Raw genomic sequence first — 20,379 nt, forward strand, 5'->3', positions numbered from 1 at the left:
GACTAACAATACTGCAATTGTTTCAGATGGACAGCAAAGGGACTCAGCCATACTTTTATCCATTCTCCCCCAAACACCCCTCCCATCTAGGCTGCCACTTACCATTGAGCAGAGTTCCCTCAGTTCTTACCTTGAACCCAGGGGCCAGTCCACACCCTCTGACTTCATATGATGAACATTTCCTTGGAAGTCTTTTCCTAACAGTTTGTTTTGCTTGAAAAAAAAAAAAAGCTGAAGCTCTGCCTTGGCAAACACCAAACTCTAGAAGTATTATAAGAGGGAGCAGGAGATACTGTCCTCCAGATTTTTTTTTCTTTTATGATTTACCCAGAGATCTCCCAGATTTCTATACCCCCTCCCCACCTCCAGGGAAATGATCTCATCATAGCTCCTTGGCATAGTAGAGTTAATGGTTTTTTTTTAACTTTTGATGTTTTTATCCAGAGATCACTGAAAAACAGAGATGAGATAGAGGTGTTGTCATAACTAAAAATTGACTAATGTTTGTAAGGTAAATAAAAAATGTCACAGAAAATAGCTACTGGCTACAGGACTTCCCTGGTGGCTCAGATGGTAAAGCGTCTGTCTACAATGCAGGAGACCCGGATTTGATCCTTGGGTCAGGAAGATCCCCTGGAGAAGGAAATGGCGATCCACTCCAGTACTATTGCCTGGAAAATCCCACGGACAGGGAGCTTGGTAGGCTACAGTCCATGGGATCACAAAGAGTTGGACATTACTGTGCGACTTCACTTTCACTTTCACAGGAAGACATCTCACTTAAAAAAGTCTATTTTCTCCTTGCAGCGGATTTTTAGGATTCTTTCTCATGTTCAGCACCATGAAGCTAAAAAGCCTTATGGCTCCAGGGCAGTGCGCAGCCTGGATTTTCTTTGCTAAGGTAAGAGGGAGGGAGAGGGTGGAGAACCCATCTCAGGAGCTCTTGTGTCCAGTGTTCTCAGAGCCCATGTGCTGCAGGTTGGTCTTCAGGGACTCGTCTCTAGTTATTGACCCTGCATCTGATCCTTCACTTGTTTGGGTAACAATTTCCGAGGGCTTCTGCCTATTTTAGGCTTCCCTGGTGGCTCAGATGGTAAAGAATCCTTCCAATAGACACAAGTTTGATCCCTGGGTCGGGAAGATCCCCCGGAGGAGGACATAGCAGCTCACTCCAGTATTCTCGCCTGGAGAATCCCATGGACAGAGGGGCCTGGCAGGCTACAGTTCATGGGGTTGCAAAGAGTCAGACAAGGCTGACGCAACTTAGTAGGCACATGCATGGTTGATTTACAATATTGTGTTAGTTTTTGCTGTACAGCAAAGTGAGTTAGTTATACATATATCCACTCACTGTTAGATTATTTTCCCATATATGTCATTACAGAGTACTGAGTAGAGTTCTCAATGCATGCTATGTAGTAGGTTCTTACTAGTTATCTATTTTGTATATAGCAGTGTGTACGTGTCAATTCCAATCTTCCAATTTATCCTTCCCTCCCCTTTCCCCCCTCAGTAATCATGTTTTCTATGCCTGTAAGCCTGTTTTGTATATAGATTCATCTGTATTATTTCTTAGATTACACATACAGGTGATACCATATAATATTTGTCTTTCTCCATCTGACTTATATCACTTAGTATGACAGTCTCTAGGTCTGCCCATGTTGCTGCAAATGACATTATTTCCCTTTTTTATGGCTGAGTAATATTCTGTTGTTTATATGTATCTCATCTTCTTTATCCATCCTCTGTCTATGGACATTTAGGTTGCTTCCATGTCTTGGTTATTGTAAATACTGCTGCCATGACTCATTTGAGAAGACCCTGATGCTGGGAAAGGTTGAGGGCAGGAGGAGAAGGGGATGACAGAGGATGAGATGGTTGGATGGCACCACCGACTCAATGGACATGGGTTTGGGTGAACTCTGGCAGTTGGTGATGGACAGGGAGGCCTGGTGTGCTGCTGTTCATGGGATCACAGAGTCGGACACGACTGAGCAACTGAACTGAACTGAACATTGGTGTGCATGTATGGGAAGAAATATATTTAACTACATTGGGAGGAACTTCGGAGGAGTAGGAGAAAATGGAGTCCCTAAAAGCCAAGCCATAGAGAGCATTGTGAACTTTTGAATGAGACTGACCAAGGGTAATTTTTTCTTTTTTGCTGCACTTTATGGCTTGTGGGATCTCAGTTTCCTGACCAGGGATTGAGCCGGAGTCATGACAGTGAAAGCCTGGAATCCTAACCACTAGGCCACCAGGGAGGTCCCCTGAGGGTAAAGTTTTAAGCAGATTAATAAGGTGACAGTGCTTAAGACAGATTGGAAATGACTTCCAAGCATTTAGAAGAGAGGTGAATCAAGGTAGAGATGGCAGGAAGAAAGGTGAAAGGTCAAACTTGACTTACAATTTGATCCTGATCCAGGGATGGAACCTGAGTGTCCTGCATCTCCTGCATTGTCAGGCAGATTCTTTACCACTCAGCCACCAGGGAAGCCTGACTTATAATTAGAAGGAAAATAAATTTTAATTATACAATTTGTCCTATAACTGTTATGTGATGTGATAAAATTAGCTAACAAAGACTCAGATCATTTTAGGACAGATTTGGGGGATAGTTTGGACAAAGGAATGATGAATATTGTTGTTTGTTATTGTTTAGTGGTTAAGTCGTGTCCAACTCTTTGTGATCCCATTGACTGTAGTCCACCAGGCTCCTATGTCCATGGGACTTCCCAGATGAGAATACTGGAGTGGGATGCCGTTTCCTTCTCCAGGGGATCTTCCCAACCCAGGGATAGAACCTGCATCTCCTGCACTGACTGGTGGATTCTTTGCCATTGAGCCACTGGGGAAGCCCAGTGATGAATACGGAAGGTGACAAAGTGAGTCCAAAGTTTTTGCTAGAGACAAATGAGATCTGTGGCCTTAACACACAGAAATGGGGGTGGTTATGAAAGAACATCCTTTAGGAGAAAGCTGGCGATATACATTTTAGACAGATGTGTATAGTGATAAAACATCTGCATGGAGCTTTTTTGTGTTGGAAACATGGGGTCAAATGTAGATGAGTGTTCAGGGATTTGTCCATTTGAGCTTCGCCTGTAGAAAGATGCAGTTGAAATCAAGAAAACCTATCCATCAAGGAGCTCACTAAGAGAGTGAAAGGATTTGGGGAGAGTAGAGCAGAGTCCTAGGACTTAGCCTGGGAGAAACTTAGATACTAGGGGCCAATAATGAGCAGGAAAGAAAAGTCATAGCTGGAAGGTAGAGGGGATCAGAGAAGTTCAGAGCAGGGAAGTCTAAAGGAGAATTGTAAGGAGTAAAGCAGAATGCCACCCAAAGGTCAAAGTGACCACAGTAAGAAGAGTCTACAGCACGCACTTTGCTAAGCTTTGCGGAAACAGTTTAAGGAAAAGGGCAGAAGTGGGAGTCGGGCAGAGGGGGATCATAAACACTCAACAATACCTAAGATGTGGAGAGAAGATTGTGACTGGTGGTGGGCAGAGCTAATGAAGATAACTTCTTTTCTAGGAAAAGAGGGACTTGGGCGAGCTTGAAAGTAGAAAAGGAGACACCCTGATACAGAGATTTCATGATGCTAGAGAATGAGGAGAAAATTTGGAAAATAAGTTTCAAAGGGAAGTAGAAGGAGTGTGTGTGTGTGGCGGGGGGTGAAATGTAAAACCCTTTTCCTGGGCTTTACTTGAAGGTAGAGGGCTTCCCAGGTAGCTCAGTGGTAAAGAATCTGCCTGCCAGTGCCAGAGATGGTGTCGATGCAGGATCCATCCCTGGGTTGGGAAGATCCCTGTAGGAGGAAATGACAAATCAAGCCAGAGGAACCTGGTGGGCTACAGTCATGGGGTTGCAAAGAGTCAGACATGGCTGAGCACACGTGCACTCATGGGAAGGTAGCCAGGCTGTTCTGTGAGTTACATGGCAAAGGAACTGGGATTCTCGGGAATTCAGGAGAGGAAAGACTGACTTTGATCACGATGCATTGAACCCCTTTAGTCCTCAGTTTTTTTGTCCATAAAGCAAGGGATCTGGACCAGAAGATAAAAAGAAAATTAAAAAACATGATTTGGACAGGGAATGTCTCATACTTGGGACTAAATGCTGATGGCATCTACATCCAATTGTAGGATTATCTGTGATGAAGATCTGCTGGGAACCATATCGTTGAATGTCAGTGCCTACTTAGTAAAACGTGTGCCAGATTTTAAAAGTCTTTCATAGAACTTATCAGAATAAAGTAGGAAACCACTTAGCCATCAGACTTTCTTTCATCTCTATTATCAAGTTCCATCTTCTCCTGGGGAAGATTATGTATAAAGGCCATACATATATTATGTATAAATGCCATAAGATATGTATAAAGATTATACCAGAATGTTCCTCTGTGTTCTTATTTAGAGTCTTTGTTATTGTTTTTTGCTGTTATTGCATGCATGCTCAGTCATGTCCAACTGTTTGTGACCCCATGGACTATAGCCCACCAGGCTCCTCTGTCCATGGGATTCTCCAGGCAAGAATACTGGAGTGGGTTACCATGCTCTCCTCCAGGGGATCTTCCCAACCCTGGGATCAAACCTGTGTCTCCAGCATCTCCTGCATTGGAAGGCAGGTTATTTACCACTAGCACCACCTGAGAAGCCCCTGTGAGATAATGCATGTAAGGATAAACCACGGAGTGCTATGCAAACACAGAGCATGGTGTAGAATCACTCAAACCCTGAACAAGATTGAATTTATGAACTAGCTCTGAGTCCCAGCTCGGCCACACTTTCTAGGTGTGCGCTTTGTTTTCTCATCTGTAAACAAATATAATAATAATGTCTATGTTCAGAGAGGGTTGAGTAATATTTAGACAGCCCTGGAATAGTGAGTATCAGGCAGCTGACAGGCCCTCCTTGGCCCTGTCGACCCCTGGTTTAATTCTTCTACCAGATTAACCAGTGATTTCCTGAGTCTGCATTTTCCATTTGTATTTGCTGGTTCTAGACTGTGAATTGAGTTGGGAACTGCCTGCTCCAGACTCTGCTCAGAGATCAAAGCTCAGGAGAATAGACTCTCGTACAGCATATTTCATGAGACACTGCCTAACAAAAGATGCAATTGATGTACCATTCACAATGTTTTTCTGCCTATATAAAGAGTCATTGATTCAGAGCAGTTGCTGTGCCTGTGAAAATGTGTGTTTGTTGGTCTCCATGGAGACCACCTCTGGCTGTTCCGTGACCACCAGACTTAATTATACACTGGGGTTGCCAAGGGAGCCTGCAGAGCTGTCTCCATAACAACACATCCTTGTGTAGTAAAAGGACTGCAGTCCTGAACTGTTTTCTATTTAGGAGTTTCTCTTAAAAGAGTTGAGAAGGCTGTGCTGGGAAGTAGCAGCCTTGTTTTGATTTATCCTTAGGAAGAACCCTTGAGCGGATAGGAATTGCTCTGAGTTTTGACCTCCTCTTGCTCAGGTTGTTTGGCCAGGTCTCGGGAGCATGACCTGGCATCTTCCTTTTTCCCAGTGACATGTTGACATTTCTCTTGACCTATTGCCAAGATATTGAACTGAGAAGGAAGCTTGGCTAAGTGAGTTTCAACGTGTTTTAAGTATAGGATGAACTTGTGAAAATGTCCTCAACAGATGCTGTGATGGTTTGGTGTTTGGAATTTTCAGATGTCTCCCAAGACCATGGGGGAAATGCTTGTTGTTTCTGGTGGAACTGCAAAAAAGAAAAAGAAGAAGCAGCCTAGTGTCTTTTATAATGGAATCACACAGATTTCATAACTTCTAAATAACAATTTTTTCCATCAAATTTTTTTTTTCTGATGTATTTGCGGGAAAGTTTCAGAGCTTAACATGAAGTCATACCTTGAACTTCCGAGAAAGTGGCAAGTAAACAAATCCTTCAGGTTCTGAAATAGATGTAGATTCAGTTTCTGGTGCATACATGCTTGTTTGCACACACACACACACACACACACACAGATTGCAGAAAGATCCTGGAAGTACAGTTGTGATCCCCATCACACTTTGCTGTCTCTGGTTCTAGTCTACACTGAACAGAGTGTTAGTTCTTCTCTGTCTTCTACTTCCTACTCTGTACAACTCTTAAACTTTTTTTTTCCCCCAGTTTCATACAAATGTAACTGTCACATGGCACGGTATTAGTTTAAGATGTGGAACATAGTGATCTGATATTTGTATATACAAATGATCACCGCAATATATTTAGTTAACATCCCTTACCTCCCATGGTTTAGTCGCTAAGTCGTGTCCGACTCTTGCAACCCCATGGACTGTAGTCTACCAGGCTCCTCTGTCCATTTGATTTTCCAGGCAAGAATACTGGAGTGGATTGCCATTTCCTTCTCCAGGGGATCTGCCCGACCCAGGAATCGAACCCAGGTCTCCTGCATTGCAGGCAGATTCTTTACCAACTGAGCTATGAGGGAAGCCTTACCTCCCGTAGTTACAAAAAATATAGATTTGCTTTGTGAATTTGCATGTCATCCTTCTCCGTGTCATTCTGGTTTAGTATATGTGCTGCTGAAACAAACACAGTTACGTCTTTTTCTTTATCATCATCATCCCCATCATCTTCATCACCATCTGTTGGTGTGGAGAGCCTGTTGCTGTCTTTCCTGGCTTCCTAGGTGGGAAAAGGTAATCCCCAAAGAGAAGGATACTCCCCTCAGTTTATTACTGGTGTTGTGTGCTCAGTCATGTCTGACTCTTTGTGATGTGGACTCTAGCCCACCAGGCTCCTCTGTCCATGGGATTCTCCAGGCGAGAATACTGGAGTGGGTTGCCATTTCCTACTACAAGGGATCTTCATGACCCAGGGATTGAACTTGAGTCTCCTGTGTCTCCTGAATTGGCAGGCAGATTCTTTAACCACTGGGCCACCTAGGAAGCCCTTCCCCTCACTTTGGTATTTGCATTTCTTCCTATTTTCTCAGCTTCTGTAGACTCCTCACTTGTTCTTCCTGTCACATTTAAAATCTCATTTGAACAGATTACTTTCTGGGTAGCAGTTCATATTTCTTTATTTTCTTCCTCAAGCTGTTATTCAGCACCTTGATGTGTTCTGGAATAGTCTGATGAAAAGACATTATTCAACCCAATGTAGCTGTAGCTTTTTTTTTTTTTTTTAATTTTTCTTTTTAGCTGTAACTTTTATGTTGAAAGAGTACGCTTACGAAATCTAATCATGACTGTTTCCTAATTAAATCATTTTTCTTTTTCACAGCCTAAGTGGCTAGGGCAATGAGAAAAAATTTTTCATGGAAAATGGAAACTTAGAGGCAGCAGCATAATTTCCTTTACAGTCTCTAACTGGGCAATAATAACATGTCTATGTCTTTCCATGACATCACCGCTGAGGCGACGGGAGCATGAAATAGCAAGTTCAGAAGCTGCTCTGTGTTTGTTGAACTATATGGAAACAGTCAGCAAGAAGCTGGTTATCTGGGAATTATTCGTTTATAAGCAAGGTTTTCCCAGAGGACATGTGAGAGGGGAAATACAGTTTTGGACTGAGGGGGGAAAATTAAATTCCATTTCCTTTTGTCAAAATAATTCCTAGGGAAGTGAGTGATGTTAATGGACATTTTGCTATTTTGGATAAGGTTGTTTTTTTTTCTTGTTTCCGATTATGAACTCCTGATTTTTTTCTGGGCTATTTTTAGTGCCATTGATCATCACAGTGTTCTCTGCTGCAAAAATGTGATAACGATTCTGGACTTCTCAACTTTTGACCTGAATGAATTTGCTTTAAAGGAAATACCCGGAATTTCTGCCCATGTTCTGACTGCAAGGTTTATAGGAATTCTGTCAGTATCCAAGATAATTTATAATACCTAAAGTTTTTGGCAATACAAAGAGCAGTTAATTGGGAAAGTTTACAAGGCCTCCACTGTGGGAATAAATTGATGTTTCCATGGTTCATTGTGGATGCAATAAATGATGGCTGAGTGAATGCTTATTTTATGCATCTTTGCAGACTTGTGCACTCAGATCAGAAATAAAGGTACAATTCTGCACATATCTTGTAGAGTCCCTTCCTCTGCCCCCAGTTATGCTCTTATAATGTATGTGCCTCTGTCTTTAGCTGTGCCATTCATCCTGTTTGAGTTCATTTTTCCTTATGAAAATCTTTTGTCCCGGTCATTAGATCCAAGTTCCGCAGGGTATGGCTGGACACAAGGGAATTAGCAGGGTGCACTTCACCATCTGTATGTGCCCAAACCAGAGGGCAAGCTTCAGGCCTGTGTCATTGGAGAATGAGCTGGCAGTCAGAGCTAATAAAATAAAGCAGTTTTTGGGAAATCAGAAGGAGCAGACTTTCATTATGGGAAAGCTAAGTTTTTTGTTGTTGTTTTGCTTTTTAAAATATTTGGCTGTGCCAGGTCTTACTTGCAACCAGGGATGGAACCCAGGCCTGCTGCATTGGGCGCTTGGAGTCTTAACCAGTGGACCACTAGGGGAGTCCTGGGAAAGCGAAGTTTTGACACATGATAATAGAAAAGAATAACATGTGGATTTGAAAAACTTAGTAGACATCTACTTGGTGCCATTTTGGGCAAATAACTTCTCTTTCCCACAATGCCTTAGAGACATCTTGGTGACCTGGCCCCCCGGGGGCCCCAAGTACCCCACTGGATCTTGCCCCATACTTGTTCTCCTGTTTTATCCCCCAAAGTGGAATTTGCTTAAAGTTCCAGTGGCTCAGATGATAAAGAATCTGCCTGCAATGCGGGAGACCCAGATTCGATCCCCAGGTCAGGGAAGATCCCCTGGAGAAGGGAAAGGCAACCCACTCCAGTATTCTTTCCTGGGGAACTTCATGGACAGAGAAGCATGAGTCCATGGGGTCTCAAAGAGCAACTAACATGACTGAGCAACTAACATTGCATAGATAGTCATTTGCTCATTTTTTTTCTGTTGAAAATGCCCTCCCTTACAAAAAGTAGTCCAAACTTGCTCCACACCCCACCCCGCCCCCTCACCCCGACTCTCCATCAGCACTTTAAAGTGACCCAGTGGTTCTTTAGGTTAAGATTTCTGATGCTGTTTTTGTTTTTCTCTTAAGTAGGCTGCGTCAGTCTGTAAGGCCAGGCAGTTCAGTATTGAACACAAGCTGTTATGTGACACCAAAACAGCCAATCTGTTAGTCAAACATGTGGCAGAAAAGGTTTTTTACAGTCAACAGTTAATTGCCTGATATTATGTAAGATGTACTAAGTCGCTTCATTTGTGTCCAATTCTTTGCAACCCTGTGGGCTGTAGCCTGCAGGCTCCTCTGTCCATGGGATTCTCCAGACAAGAATGTTGGAGTGGGTTGCCACGCTCTCCTCAAAGGGATCTTCCTGACCCAGGGATTGAACCTGCATCTCCTGCATTAGCAGTCGGGTTCTTTATCACTGGCACCATCTGGGAAGCATATATTATGTAAGCTAGACCACATTTGACCACGTGTTAGAACACATGTGTAATTGTATTTGATTGTTTCTGTGCACACCTGGGGGTTTGGGGTAGTTGGTTATGAGAGGAACAGGCTGTCTCTGGCTACATTTCCACATCTGTCTTCTTGTCATGTGACTTCTGGGGGTGTTGCAGGGGATACAGGGAGACACCCCTCCTTCAGTTATTTGAAATGAACTTCTTTTCTAATGTCTTGAGTGTTCTAGCTATCTGTGAAGGACAGAACATATCAAGTGTATTCCAACGAAAAGGGAAATGGAATAATTGCCAAAACGTTCCCTCTCAAAGTGTTGAGCCCCCAAATCCTAACAATCCTGTATTGTTTATCTTAAAAAAAATTTTTTTTTATTAGAGTATGGTTGATCTGGGGCTTCCCAAGTGGCACTGGTGGTAAAGAATGTGTCTGCCAATGCAGGAGATGCAAGAGAAATAGGTTTGATCCCTGGGTCAGGAAGATCCCCTGGAGGAGGGCATGGCAATCCACTCCAGTATTCTTGCCTGGAGAATCCCATGGACAGAGGAGCCTGGCGGGCTGCAGTCCATGGGGTCAGAAGAGTCGGACAGGACTTAGCATGCACCTGCGGACATGGTTGGTTTACAGTGTTGTGTTAGCTTCTGCTCTACAACAAAGTGAGTCAGTTGTGCCTATATTAACATATGTATCCACTCTTTCTTAGATTTTTTTCCCATAGGCCCTTATAGAGTTTTTTCATTTATTATTTTTTATTGAAGTATAATTGCTTTACAACGTTGTGGTCGTTTCTGCTATACAGCAAAACAAATCAGCTCCATGTATATATGTATTCCGTCTCTCTTGAACCTCCCTCCCACCAAATCCTAACATTTTCAGGATGCACAGAAGTAAACAGCTCTGGCGTAGTCAGGGGGGAGCATACATTTGGCAGTTTGGAACAGGAGTAACAACACTGCTTACAGTAGGGTTGAGATAGGAATGCAAGCCTTGAGGTGGTGAGCATGTCTCTCTCACTTGAAGGGAAAAACCAGCCCAGTTCTGAGCCCAGGGAAGAAATGGTGCTTCTTCTACTGGTGTATCCCTGCTCTGACATCTGAGTTGAGCTTCACCATGTGAACCACTCAGATCCAGTCAAGTCCTAACACATCTTTTGTGAAGCTGGTCACGCTTAATCTTATTTTCAAGTTATGCTTAGACAGTTGACTGTTCACTCTAAGAATTATATAATCATGACTCCATTTCAATACTCACACCTCCTATGAGGGTTTTCTTTTCCCTGAAAAAGAATTTTTCAAGTTGCTCTGTGGGAAGTTGATATATTCAACAGAGATTCATAGAGTGACCTGTCACAGTCCAGGCTGAGAAGATGAGACAGCAGAGGGAAGTGACAAAGAGCCCTGAATTTTGGAGACAGAGAGGATTGGAAAAAAATCCCACTCTCCAACAATGTAACTTTGAAAAGATTCCTTAGCCTCTGGATATATCAGTTTTCTCATCTGTAAAATGGGAATAATTGTATAACTTTCACAGAAATATTACAGGGATTACATGAAATAATGTACTGTTGTTGTTGCTCAGCCGCTTAGTCCTGTCTGACTCTTTGTGACCCCGTGGACTGCAGCATGCCTGGCTTCCTTGTCCTTCACTATCTCCCAAAGTTTGCACAAACTTATGTCCATAGAGTCGGTGATGCCATCCAACCATCTCATCCTCTGTCATCCCCTTCTCCTCCTGCCCTCAATCTTCGCCAGCATCAGGGTCTTTTCCAATGAGTCGGCTCTTCGCATTAGGTGGCCAAAGTATTACAGCTTCAGCTTCAGCATCAGTCCTTCCAATGAATATTCAGGGTTGACTTCCTTTATGATTGACTGGTTTGATCTCCTTGCTGTCCAAGGGACTCTCAAGAGTCTTCTCTAGCACCACAATTTGAAAGCATCAATTCTTCGGCACTCAGCCTTCTTTTTGGTACAACTCTCATATCCGTACACGACTACTGGAAAAACCGTAGCTCTGACTACACGGACCTTTGCTGGAAATAATATATGTTGAGCAGTTAAAGTTTGCTCATATTAATTGTAAAGAATAAGCTTTTCCCTTGCAGATGTAGAAATGTTTGAAGTACTCTTTGTATTCTGGATTTGGCTACAATTTGAGAGCTGCTGACTTGTATCATTAGAAAACCTTCACTTCTGCTTTGTTCCAGTTTGACAATCTAGTGTCAAGAGGAAATTAAAATGACCAGATTCAAGTGGCATCATAGGTTTTAAAGTTCTTCTTTCAAGTAACTCAAGGAACCTGATTTATCATTTGATCTAACATTTTGGAAGTCACAGATGTCTGTTCTAAAAAAGAAAGCAAAAGAGGAAGCAGCAGTCCTAAAGGTTGATGGATGAGCCTTCAGCAGGGAAATGCAGCTTTCAGTCTGTGCTAGTTTGGTTGTCAGAGAGTGGGGGTTTGAGACAGAAGTGGTTTTAAATCTGATGTAGAGCCACACACCCACCAGAATGGCTAAAATTAAAGAGACTGACAATACCAAGTGTGGGTGAGGATTTGAAATAATGCCTGGTTTAGAAAACACTGAAGCTCAACAAGATTTGTTATGACTAGGCAGCCTCACTCTTGGTTTATACCCACGAGAAATGAAGACATATACCCGCAGCAAGGCACGTTCGGTGGTAGGGAGTTAGAGGTGATGGTCCCACAATTCTGAATAGAGTAAAAAACTTTTTTTTTTTTTGCCACACCATACAGCTTGTGGAACCTTAGTTCCCCAGTCAGGGTCTGAACGCATGCCATGGCCGTGAAAGCAGTGAGTCCTAACCATTGGGCCTCCACGGAATTTCCCATACTAAACAACTGTTGAATGGTACACTTTTAACAGGGTGAATTTTATAACATGTACATTCTATGTCAGTAAGACTTATTTTTTAAAAAAAATCCATAATAGGAATATCCACAGTAGTTTTACTCATAACAGCCTCAATCTGGAGGAAGTAGTCCATACATCAGTCAAGAAATAAATTTTGCTCTAGCCATACAATGGACCAGTACACTGCAATAAAAGAGCCTATAGCCACAAAAGTGGTTTGGATGTACTGATTGGGAAAGAACCTTGTGAGATGCTGAAAGGGTTTCTTTTCTATCTGGTGGTGGTTACATGGGTGTTTAAAGATGTAAACATTCAACAAGCCCCACACTTAAAATTTAAGCTTGTCGTGCACTTTACTGTATTTATGTTATAATTCGATTTTTACAAGTCTAATGCGGGTGCTGCAAGGGTGCGGTCCTCAGAAAACACAGCTGAACCGCCTCTCCAGCTGGTCCCTGGGAAGCCCAGGTGTTGGGGCCAGCAGACCCTCCCGGCTCTGACCTTGACCCTGTCTTTATACTGCAGATGACCATGGGTTTCACTTACTGAAGAAAGAGAAAAGCCCACAGGCTGGTGCCTTGCTGATCTGGGCCCTGCTCACCAGTTCTCTTGAATATCACTGTTGGAGAGGACTTCTAATCAATATTCAGCTCAGTGCCAAGGCAAAGAAAGTGAGCTCAGCCTTCCTGGTAGCATTGCAGAAGTATTTATTGTTCTGCCTCTGCTCCACAGGCTTCAGTGTTTCTTCAGTAAGAAGTAGCCTCTGCTGAACCCTCTCTCTTGACAGAGGGGTGCCTTCGATAGGCTCCTGGCTGCACCCGGAGGAGGGTGGGTCCACGATCGCTACCTGCACTCAGGCTTCCTGGGTTCTTTGATGGAACCCAGGCAGGACCACAGCGCAGACTGCTCTGTTCTTAGCTTTCTAAATTGTCCAGGGGCTACTCCTTGTGAATCACATGGGGACCGCCTCACTCTAGCCAGCTTCCCAGGTTTTCTAAGTTAACTGATCTCTGATTTGGGGGAGAGGGGGAAAGATACATATATTCAGTCACCAAGTCATGTCCGACTCTTTGTGACCCCATGAACCGCAGCACGCCAGGCCTCCCTGTCCATCACCAACTCCTGGAGTCTACCCAAACCCATGTCCATCCAGTCAGTGATGTCATCCAGCCATCTCATCCTCTGTTGTCCCCTTCTCCTCCTGCCTTCTATCTTTCCCAGTATCAGGGTCTTCCAGTGAGTCAGTTCTTCCCATCAGGTGGCCAAAGTATTGGAGCTTCAGCTTCAGCATCTGTCCTTCCAGTGAATATTCAGGGTTGATTTCCTTTACAATTGACTGGTTAGGAATATTACTCAGCCTAAAAAAAAGAACAAAACTGGGTCATTTGTAGAGACGTAGATGGACCTATAGAGGGTCATACGCCGTAAAGTAGGTCAGAAAGAGAACAACAAATATCGTCTATTAATGCATACGTGTGAAATCTAGGAAAATGGTACAGATGAACCCATTTGCCAGGCAGGAATAGAGATGCTGACATAGGGAATGGATGTGTGGACATGGGGTCGGGAGATGGCCTGGGAGATTGGGGTTGACTTGTGTGCATTGCCATGTGTCAGATAGATGGCTAGTGGGAACCTGAGGGCAGAGAGCTCAGCTCGGTGCCTGCAGTGACTTAGACAGGTCGGGTGGATGGTGGGGAGTGAGGTCCAAAAGGGAGGGGATATATGTATGCATGTAGCTGATTCACTTTATTGTACAGCAGAAACTAACACAGCATTGTAAAGTAACTATACTCCCAATTACAAAAAAAAAAAAGCTGACTAACATTAAGTGGCTTCTCTCATGCAGTCGGTCTGCCTGCCTCTTGGGGACACACGTTGTGTGTCTGGTCATGGACCTTTTTGGCTTCGGCTGCAGTGAAACTCCTGAGCCGCCGCCTCCTCTGCTGTCTGCAGCCTCCTCCCCACCGCGAAGGTAGACGTGTCTGGCGTGGATTTGGTGTAATAGCCTCATCTCCACCTCCCTATCTTTGTTTTCCTGCTCCCTTCATCTCTCTTATCTACTTCCTACAGACATCTCAAGTCTGTAACACTGTCTTTTAAGCTGCTTGAAAATTCTCACTGGAACAAGTCAAGGAGTAAATCAAATTCCCTCTGTCCCTTTCAAAAAACGTTGTAAGTGAAAGAGTAAAATGCAATCCCTGAGAAATGCTTTATAGGTGATTCCTTTGTCTTAGGGATGGGGAAACTGAAATCCAGAGGGAGGAATGGCCGGCCTGAGGTTAGTCAGTGAGTTTGTGGTGCAACAAGGGGACACCAGGGACTCTGAGAGTCCCGAGGCTGCCTCATAGACATGGCGCAAGGACAGATTAGGGTGAGCTCTTCTGAAGTCCAAGTCTGGACATCTGATGAAACTACACATCCCGTTGTCCTGGCCCTTGCTGCCCATGGTTTTTGGGTTTTTTTGTGTGTTTTTGGCCACACCGTGTAGCCTGTGGGAACCTAGTTCCCTAACTAGGGATCAAACCCTCACCCCCTGCATTGGAAGTGCAGAGTCTTAACCACTGAACTGCTAGGGAGATTCCTGCCCATGGTCTTTAAGTGAATAGAATTCCCATGGGATTTGTATTTTCAATACCTTGCAAGGAAAAAGGGGTTTCCAGCCATTGGTTTTTTTCTCTCTCTTCAGGTTTTCTTTGGCTTTAATGGTGGCCTCTACCCAGCTCACACTTTCCATTCCCACTAGTACTAATGCCCAGTGGCTTAGAGTTTGTGAGCTTGTCCATACTGTTCCTTCTGTGTAGAAAGCCCTTCCCCCTTTCCTCACCTGGTAATTCTTAACTGTCGTTCAGCATCAGCTCAGCAATAATCTCAGTGTGGGACTTGTTCCCATAATTGGGTACACCCATGTCTTGGCATGAGTGTGTGCTCAATCACTCAGTTGTATCCAACTCTTTGCAACTGTAGTCCGCCAGGCTCCTCTCTCAGTGGAATTTCTGAGGCAAGAACACTGGAGTGGGTTACCATTTCCTCCTTCAGGGGATCTTCCTGACCCAGGGATCGAACCCCTGCCTTCTGCATGGGCAGGCAGATTCTTTACCACTGCACCACCTGGGAATCCCATACCCACGTCTTAGCACTTACATTGGATATAGAAAGCATTTTCTTATTAACCTCCAGAAATGGCTAAGCTAGAATAGGGGTGTTAGGGGCAGTTTCTTACCTTTCCTTTTTATCTCTTTAGTTCCTAGCAAAGGGAATTTGACCTTAGCTTCATTCCAGCAATAATTCAAAGCCCTTTTCCTCTTTCCTTTCTAGTTCAGTGAAAGCTTCTTCTGAAGCAGTTTGTTGTTTTTTCAGCTTTTCTCTTTTAAACTCTCCAAAAGAGTAAGGAATAATGTCTTAGCTCTGGCTGCCATAATAAAATGTCATAGATTGGGAGGCTTGAACAACAGATATTTATTTCTCACAGTTTGAGAGGCTGAGAAATCCAAGATCAAGGAGCCAGCAGGGTTGGTCTCTGGTGGGAGCTCTCTCCTCAGGTTGCAAGTGGTCTTCTGTCTCCATCTTCACATGGCAGAGAGAGGGCATGAGCTCTCTGATCTTTTCTTATGAGGTCACTAAGCCCATCATGAGGACCCCACCCTCGTGAGCTCCTCTAACCCTAATTACCTTCCAAGGGTCCCATCTCCAAATACCATAACACTGGAAGGTAGGGTTTCAACATGAATTTAGGGTGGAGGACAGGCACACAGTTTAATTCATAGGCAAAGAGTGCACGGGTGACCCACTGACATTTTGCAGTGAGTGCCAAGAGTTGGGTGGCAAGAGCTAGAAAGTCTTCATGGTTTAAAGAAATCCCTCAGGTGGAACTGAGCTGGTGGAGTGAGTCTTGTGCAAGCTTTGTCTGTTTCTAAGGCATTCTCACTCTGGTCATGTGAAACTGGGTGTAATCAGACCTGGATCTGGCATACCGCCCTTGACATCATGGACTCCCTTCTCCCAACTGATCCTCCTTCAGGAATTGTTGGGATTAAGAAAACAGCCAGGTTAAAAGTAGCAAAAAGGTTTTTTTTACCAAATGAGTACCACATTTCCTATCTTGAAACATTGCAAGCAGATTTTTTCTCTTTTTTTCCTTTCTCTCTCTCTTTTTATTTTATTTTATTTTTTTGGCTGCACTGCCTGGCACGCAAGAGCTTAGTTCCCCAACCAGGGATTGAACCCATGCCCCTTGCAGTAGAACGACGGAGTCTTAACCACTAGACTGCCAGGGAATTCCGTTCAAGCGGGTCTTGCTGTATATCTTTTGGCAAATCTATTCTTTCACTTCCATTATTTCCAAGTACAACAATATAAAAGTGAAAGTCACTCAGTTATGTCCAACTCTTTGGGAACCCATGGACTATGCAGTCCATGGAATTCTCCAGGCCAGAATACTGGAGCGAGTAGCCTTTCCCTTTTCCAGGGGATCTTCCCAACCCAGGGATCGAACCCAGGTCTCCCACATTGCAGGCAGGTTCTTTACCAGCTGAGTCACAAGGGAAGCCCAAGTATTAAGTATAACAATACTGTGAAGTTATTGTTAAATTAAATGGAGATTGAAAAAAAATCCTCATGGCCTTGGAATAAGTATAATTATGGTGTTTTATTTAAAGCTTATTTGAGCTTAAATTCATTTCATTCCTGAAATTTGATGGCAGTGATGAGATCCATTCTTTGAGTGAATCAAAATAACTTAGAAAATAAAAACACTTGGGTCCTTTTCTTTACAGAAGCACAGAGTAACTGCTTAGCTGGGAGACTGAACAACATTTTTATCAATAGGACAGAAGTTTGGAAAATGACTTGAGCAGAAATCCATCTTTACAAAAGTAAATCTGTCAGTAGATGAGTACATTTACTGAATAGAATGGGCTTCCCTGGTGGCTCAGATGGTAGAGAATCTGCTTGCAATGCAGGAGACCTGGGTTCAATCCTTGGGTCAGGAAGATCCCCTGGAGAAGGGAATGGCAACCCACTCTGGTATTCTTGCCTGGAGAATTCCATTAACAGAGGAGCCTGGTGGGCTGTAGTCCATGGACTTGCAAAGAGTCCTGGATGATGGACTGACTAACACACTGAACAGAATGAGACTGAGAAAGTTGAGAAAAAGTACTAGAAGGAAGAATCTATCGTGTCTATACCAGGCTGTCACTGAATTGAATTTGAAGGAAAATTAGAGTAGTCTCAAGTTCTTCTTTTGTCTTCAACTATCGGATGTTCTGAATATATCATTTTGCCCTTTATACTTCTTGCAAAGAAACAGTACTGGGGGGAGTAAAAAAAAGAAGCAATACTTGGCAAATTGGTCCATGGGGTCGCTAAGTCGGACACGACTGAGCAACTTCACTTTCACTTTTCACTTCCATGCATTGGAGAAGAAAATGGCAACCCACTCCAGTGTTCTTGCCTGGAGAATCCCAGGGACGGAGGAGCCTGGGGCTGCCATCTATGGGGTCACACAGAGTCGGACACGACTGAAGTGACGCAGCAGCAGCAGCCCCTTTATTTATTTTTTAGATTTTTTTTTTTTTTGATGTGGACCATTTTTCAAGTGTTTATTGAATTTGTTACAGTACTGCTTCTGTTTAATGTTTTGGTTTTTGGCCCTGAGTGATATGGGATCTTAGCTTCCTGACCAGGGATTGAACTCGCACCCCATGTACTGGAAGGTGAAATCTGAACCACTGGATCACCAGGGAAATCCCAATAGCCCCTTTATTTAAAGAATTATAGTATGTATAGACGGGGAAGCCTGGTGGGCTGCTGTCTATGGGGTCGCACAGAGTCGGACACAACTGAAGCGACGCAGCAGCAGCAGCAGTATGTTACAGAAAACAAAACAACCAACAAAATCAGGTATTTTAGGATGAGCAGAGGTGGAACGCCCACAGAGATAGATGAAAGGCACCACCCCAAAGATGCCAAGGAACACCGCTTCAGCAGACATGATATTAATATGGCCTCTTGAGAAATGTTTGAGGACTCAAGAGAAAAGTCTGACACCCAGCTCTCAGGGAGAGCCGATACCTTCTGGCACTGCTGATCCAGGAAGATTGCGGGTCCCAGATAAAAGGTCCAAAGGTCCGTAGATTTCTAAAAGTGAAACCAAAGGACCAGTGCCAAATGGTATGAAAAGTCACAGGTCTTTTCAGCACACAGTATGTGTTAAAGATTTCAGAGTTTTGGTATTTGAATTCTTCTGTCCATTTGTCCTCCCTTCTTGGGATGTGGACTAAGAGAATATATGAGACTTCCCTGGTGGCTCAGTGGTAAAGAATCCGCCTGCCAAGGCAGGAGACACGGGTTTGATCCCTGATCCAGGAAGCTCCCGCATGCCTCGGAGCATCTAAGCCCACGCGCTGCAACTACTGAGCCTGTGCTCTAGAGCCAGGGAGCTGAAACGACAAAGCCCGCATGCTGCCACTACTGAAGCCTGCGCACCTAAAGCCTGTGTCTGCAACAAGAGAAGCTGCTGCAACGGGAAGCCTGCGTACCGCAACCGGAACGTAGCGACTGCTCTCTGAAACTATAGAAAGCCTGTGCCCAGCAACGAAGACCCTACACAGCCAAAAATAAATAAATAAATTATATCAATAAAAAAGAAAGAGAACACTTACTGAATAGAATGGGCTTCCCTGGTGGCTCAGATGGTAGAGAATCTGACAAGGAAGAGTAGGCAAGTGGGAAACAAAGTGGAATTAAAAACTCAGCCTTGGTTTAGAAACATAAGGCTTTCTGTTCCTTGTAGGAGGCATGCCTTCCCCTCCACCCTCCACTCCCAACCCAACAGGTGGAGACAGAGGGTAAAGAGAATTTCATTGCATGGATTCCAGAGAAGAAATAAACCATGTGGAGGTTGGATTCGTGCCTTTAAAGCGCTGGAGTCCCACTAACTAGCGTAATGAGCCTCATCAAGTGTACAATCAGATGAATAATTTTTCCCACTAGAGTGATCTTGGAAGAGATTGAAAGGATGAAAGGAAGAAGATTTTCCTGCCCCCCAGGCAGAGAGAATCATGAGGAAAGAAAACTCTGTGTTCCTCTCACCTCCAGTTTGTCCGATTAATCATTGTCAATTGCATCATCTCTAACTCTGTGTCTGAAGAGAAGGAGACTGGGTCTTTGAGGAAGTCCTGGTGCTGCTGGCCGTTACATACAAGATCCTGGACTATAATAAAAAGACAAAGCCAATTAAAATCGTAATGATGCGTTAATATGATTATTACTAATCAGGAAGGTGTTCAGAACAAGTCAAATAAAACCCCACCTTGCTAAAGAATCCGTCTGCCAGTGCAGGAGACAGGGGTTTGATGCCTGATCAGGGAAGACCCCATATGCCAAGGAGCAACCAAGTCCACGCACCTCAACTATTGAAACTGTGCTCTAGAGCCCAGGAAGCTGCAATTACTGAGCCCACTTGTGACTGTTGAAGCCCACATGCCCTGGAGCCTGTGCTCCGCAACAAGAGAAGCCACTGCAGTGAGAAGCCCGCCTACTTCAACTAAAGAGTAGCTCCTGAGCAACTAGAGAAAAGGCCGAGCAGCAATGAAGAATGAAGACTCCAGCATAGCCATAAATAAATGAATTAACAAAATTATTTCTTAACCCCCGCCCGCCTCCGCCCTACCCCACCATAACATCCTAGGTGGCTCTAGGGAAATTGTGGTCAGCCAAACAAGGTAAAGCAGTGCCTTACCATCTCTGTGTCTTAGTTTTCTCATCTGTGTAACAAAGGGAAATCCTCTGCTTCAGAGTAGAATGTTGTGCATTGTGACAGGCCAACATTCAACTGAAACAACTGGGAGAAAAACAAATCAATTGCAAAATATCATATTTTTAAAGAAATCAGAGATCTATGAAGGCAATGAGAACCAAATTAGATATATTTCCAGAGAAGGAAGACCCCTGCCTAGGTATTCTAAGTAACACAGGTTATTGTTTTTCCCAGAGTGGGGTTGGAGGGTGAAGGATAATTGTTGATTCTGGGTGTGGCCTAAG

General features: G+C 43.8%; 1 protein-coding gene across 22 annotated transcripts in view; it reads left to right on the plus strand.

The window, feature by feature from the left end:
- The window catches only part of SLC35D4 (solute carrier family 35 member D4), a 120,525-nt gene that overhangs the window by 76,741 nt on the left and 23,405 nt on the right, over positions 1-20,379 (plus strand). For 14 of the 22 annotated variants that reach the window (XR_015153807.1, XR_015153814.1, XR_015153813.1 and 11 more), the window contains one exon: positions 808-901. The exons of 7 other annotated variants lie outside the window; for them this stretch is intronic. Coding sequence is in view for 9 of the 15 variants with exons in the window: in XM_086372977.1 (XP_086229103.1) it covers positions 808-901 (94 nt within the window). In the remaining 6 variants the exon portion in view is untranslated. Of the gene's footprint in view, positions 1-807; positions 902-14,185; positions 14,312-20,379 lie in introns of all 22 variants that reach the window. One more of the 22 variants, XR_015153808.1, reaches the window with a different exon arrangement.

The sequence above is a fragment of the Bos grunniens genome, chromosome 24 (genome assembly GCF_055505025.1).
Source record: "Bos grunniens cultivar Pamir isolate PY7600 chromosome 24, Bosgru_T2T1.0, whole genome shotgun sequence".
Classification (NCBI taxonomy): Eukaryota; Metazoa; Chordata; class Mammalia; order Artiodactyla; family Bovidae; genus Bos; species Bos grunniens.